Below are 4334 nucleotides of genomic sequence, written 5' to 3'. Positions count from 1 at the left end.
AGGTTCTTTTAAGCCTTGCAAGTTGTATTCGTATTTTGACTTTCAAACTTTTGGATGATGTATTTATGCGCTTTAAGTTTTTTCCAATATGATAGCCCGTTTTTACATACTCAACTTTTCCTGTTATGAAACGCACAATATATGGGCCCCGTCCTCATAAATGGGCGCGTCAACCTTTACTTTTAGAAAACAAGTGCTTCAAGATAACCCAAAGTAATACAATGATTGATATCAGTCTGGATGCGTTTTATGAAATGCTAAAAGTGGAGCATTGCTCTAAGAGGTCGCGTCCTATTGAATTACTTTCATGCATATTTTGCTTTACTGGTTATCTTGTTTTTATAATTTCATTTGATAAGTTATATAATGAGCGCGTCCTTAGCTCAAGACGCGTCCTCGTTTCACCTGCACCTGATTTTATCTTGTATGGTCCTTCCTAAGATTGCTTTTATCTTGTATGGTCCTTCCCAATTAGCTCCAAATACTCCATGCCGAGGATTCTTTGTGTTTGGCAGCACCTTCCTGAGCACCAGATCCCCTACCTTCAGCAGTTGTCCCTTTACCTTATTGTTGTAGTACCTTGCAGCACGCTGTTGGTATGCCGCGAGCCTTAACTGGGAATTTTCTCTTGTTTCTTCCAAAAGGTCCAAGTGAAGCCTTTGGTTAACTTTTGCATCCTCCTCCGCGTAACGATCTCTACGAAGCGATCATGAACCAACTTTCATGGGAACCATAGCTTCGTACCCGTAAGTGAGCATAAACGGAGATTCTCCCGTAGTAAATCTTGGAGTAGTATTGTAGGACCACAACACTTTTGGGAGTTCTTCGGGCCAATTCCCTTTGCAATCCTCTAGTTTGGTCTTGAGAATATGCTTTATTATTTTATTGACAGCCTCTGTTTGTCCATTACTCTGCGGATGATAGACTGCCGCGAATTCCTTCTTAATCTTCAAATCCTCGCACAGTCGTCGTAATTCCTAGCTATCAAACTGCTTTCCCGTTATCAGAGACAAGCTTATAAGGTATTCCGAACCTACACACAATAGAGTTGAAGACAAAGTCTTTGATTTTCTTTGCGATGATAGTCGCCAGCGGCATGGCTTCCGCCCACTTAGTAAAGTAATCAACCGCAACCACTGCATACTTGACATCTCCTCTAGCCTTGGGTAACTCCCCATTAAGATCAATCCCACACATGGCAAATGGCCATGGACTCACCATAGGTGTCAAGAGCGTTGCTGGCATAGATGAGTAGTTCGCAAAACATTGGCAGCGATCGCATGCTCTAACGAAGTTCGCAGCATCCTCCATTGTAGGCCAATAATAACCTTGGTGTAAAATTTCATCGCCAACGAGTTACCCCTGAGTGATTACCACAAATTCCTTCATGCACTTCCCTCAAAATATAATTTCCTTCTTCGTTGACACATCTGAGTAGCGGTTGATTGAAGCCTCTTTTATATAAAACTTCATCATACACCACATACCTCGTTGCCTGGTATCGGAGTCGCCGAGTCTTGAACCCATCTTCAAGGAGTACTCCCTTGTGAATGTAGGCAAGAATGGGCGTCATCCAGATTTCCTTGGGAGCATCATCTACTTGCATCACTTCGACCTCTGGGATACTAGGAATTTCTTGGAGTTCCGAGGGTATAGATCCCAACAACACGGCTTCCTGCTGGGATCCCATTTTTGCCAGAGCATCCGCGTTGTTGTTCTTTTCTCGCGGTACACATTCCAGTCTGACCTCCTTGAACTTTAAAATTAGCCGTTGCGTGCACCTCAAGTATAGTTCTATACGCGGTCCTCGCGCTTGAAATCCCCTATTCACTTGGTTTACCACCAACTCCGAGTCACTTTTTGCAATTAGGTTCCGCACTCCCATTTCCAAAGAAATTTTTAGGCCATTAATCAGTGCTTCATATTCCGCATCATTATTCGTAGCATAGAACTTAAAGTGGATCGCGCTCATCAGGTGATGGCCTTCTAGAGGTACAAGCACTTTACCCGCGCCTATTCCTCCATTGTTAACTGCTCCATCCACATGCAAAATCCACCAGGGATGTGGAAACTCTTCTAAAACTTCAGGATGAGACGGATGCAACGCCACCAGAGCCTTATCATCAACTTCAGAATCAAATTCTAACAAGAAATCAGCTAAGGTCTGCCCTTTGATTGCTGTGCGAGGCATGTATTCCAAGTCAAACTGCCCCAACTCCACAGCCCATTTCAACATCCTTCCCGATGATTCTGGTTTGTGAAGGTCTTGCCGCAGAGGATATGCTGTACAGACTTCAATTCAATGCGCTTGGAAATATGGACGCAGCTTCCTTGATGCGAGAATTTAGGCATAAACCAACTTTTCCATGCTGGTATAGCAAGTCTCAGCATCATGCAGCCACTTACTCACATAATACACTGGTGACTGTTGCACATCCTTTTCTCTCAATAAAACTGCGCTGATTGAATACTCCGAAACTGCATTAGAGACTCCCCATCCAATGGTTTTGACAGCATTGAAGGGTTCCCCAGTTGCTCCTTGATCCTCCTAAACACTTCCTCACATTCTAGTGTCCACACAAAGTCTTTCTCTGCCCTTTAATCGCCTTAAAGAATTCCTTACATCTGTTGGATGATTTAGAAACAAACTGATTCAACGCAGCAATTCTCCCAGTTAAGCTTTGCTCCTACTATACACTTGTGGGACACTATGTCTAGCAGTGCCTTGATCTTCGCAGGGTTAGCTTCAATTTCCCTATGATTGACAATGAACCCAAGAAACTAGCCCGACTCAACATCGAATAAGCACTTCTGCAGATTCAACTTCATGCGAAACCTCCTTAGAATGTTAAACATCTCCATCAGGTGCTTGATATGATCATTCGCCTCCTTCGATTTAACCAACATGTCATCTACATATACCTCCATGGTCCTTCGAATCTGATTTTTGAACATCATGTTCACCAACCGTTGGTAAGTCGCGCCTGCGTTGATTAATTCAAATGGCATCCCTATGTAACAATATAACCCTCTATCAGTGATGAAGGATGTATGCTCTTGATCGGACCCGTACATCGGAATTTGATTATAACCGGAGTACACATCCATGAAGCTTAACAAGGCATGCCCTACTGTCGCATCGACTAACTGATCAATTCATGGGAGTGGAAAACTATCTTTCGGGCAGGCTTTATTAAGATCTGTGAAATCTACACACGTCCTCCACTTCCCGTTCGGTTTTTTCACAAGCACTAGATTTGCGAGCCACTCGGGGTAGAAAGATTCCTTAATTAACCCGAATTCCAACAGTCAATCTACCTCCTCCTTCAATGCTATCGCCCTTTCTCAGCTCACCGGGTGATGCTTTTGTCGCACGCCTGTGCAGTTAGGGAAGATATTCAAACGATGACACATAACTCGCGGGTCGATCCCAACCATGTCTGAATGACTCCGTGCAAAGACGTCGAGATTTTTAATTAAAAAGATGGATGAGTCTTTCTCTCATCTCATAACTTAACTGCGATCTCACTTTCAAAATCTTGCTTGAATCATCTTTATCGATTGGAACAGATATTGTGTCCTCAGCTGGCCATGTTTTCTCAGCAAACATTGGGATCCTAGGATCTAGATCGAAATCAAAGTCCCGGGGGTCTTCTACTTCCATTCTTGCACGTGAGGGTGCGTCCATACAGCTGGGAGCATCCACCTCAGAACAAGGCATAGTTTCATGCATTGCAGGTGTGGAGGACGCGTCCTCAGTTAGAGGACCATTATTTTTGACATTGCCAACATGAGGGCACATCCTTCTTCTAAGGAGCATCAACCTCATGCCCACTTTCACCCTCCAAGGGCCCGTCCTGTTTTTGAGGAGGCTCTACCTTGGGGTTACTTTTCAGGCTTTGTAAGATTTCACTTCTTCCTTCCAACTTTTCTCCATTGATTTCCCTCTGCATAATATCTCTCAAGATTCACCATGACTTCCTCCACATTGCGAATCCTCGAAACATTCCCCGATATCAAAGCAGGAGCTTTGGTTATACGAGTCTTTCTTCCTCTGGATCCTCCACAAAATAATGGGCGTGAACTTCTCCATTTGGTTTCACCTGAATGCCCGTCGAATCCTCAACAGGTAGAACTTTTCCTTCATACCTTGTCCTGCAAAATTCTTTAACAGCCTTGTGATAGCAGTCGCGTGATTCGTATTGCGACCCCCTCAGACTGCCCACTCTGTTAGGTGTCAGGAACTTTATCATCAAGTGATGTATCGAGGTTATCACTTTGAATGCTCGCAACCTAGGTCTTCCCAACAGCACATTGTGCACGGACTCCTGATC

At 44.0% G+C, this 4334-nt stretch overlaps 1 protein-coding gene across 1 annotated transcript; it reads right to left on the bottom strand.

Annotated features, from left to right (window-relative positions):
* Positions 1–1342: 1342 nt before the first annotated feature.
* Positions 1343–3733, bottom strand: LOC141700232 (uncharacterized). The gene is made up of 3 exons (XM_074504042.1): positions 3519–3733; positions 3319–3377; positions 1343–2283 (listed from the first exon to the last, which is right to left on the bottom strand). Exons 1-3 carry the CDS (start codon positions 3731–3733, stop codon positions 1343–1345), a joined length of 1215 nt encoding a protein of 404 aa, XP_074360143.1.
* Positions 3734–4334: the final 601 nt, after the last annotated feature.

The sequence above is a fragment of the Apium graveolens genome, unplaced genomic scaffold (genome assembly GCF_009905375.1).
Source record: "Apium graveolens cultivar Ventura unplaced genomic scaffold, ASM990537v1 ctg1933, whole genome shotgun sequence".
NCBI lineage: Eukaryota > Viridiplantae > Streptophyta > Magnoliopsida > Apiales > Apiaceae > Apium > Apium graveolens.
This window is presented reverse-complemented; position numbering and strand designations above follow the sequence as displayed.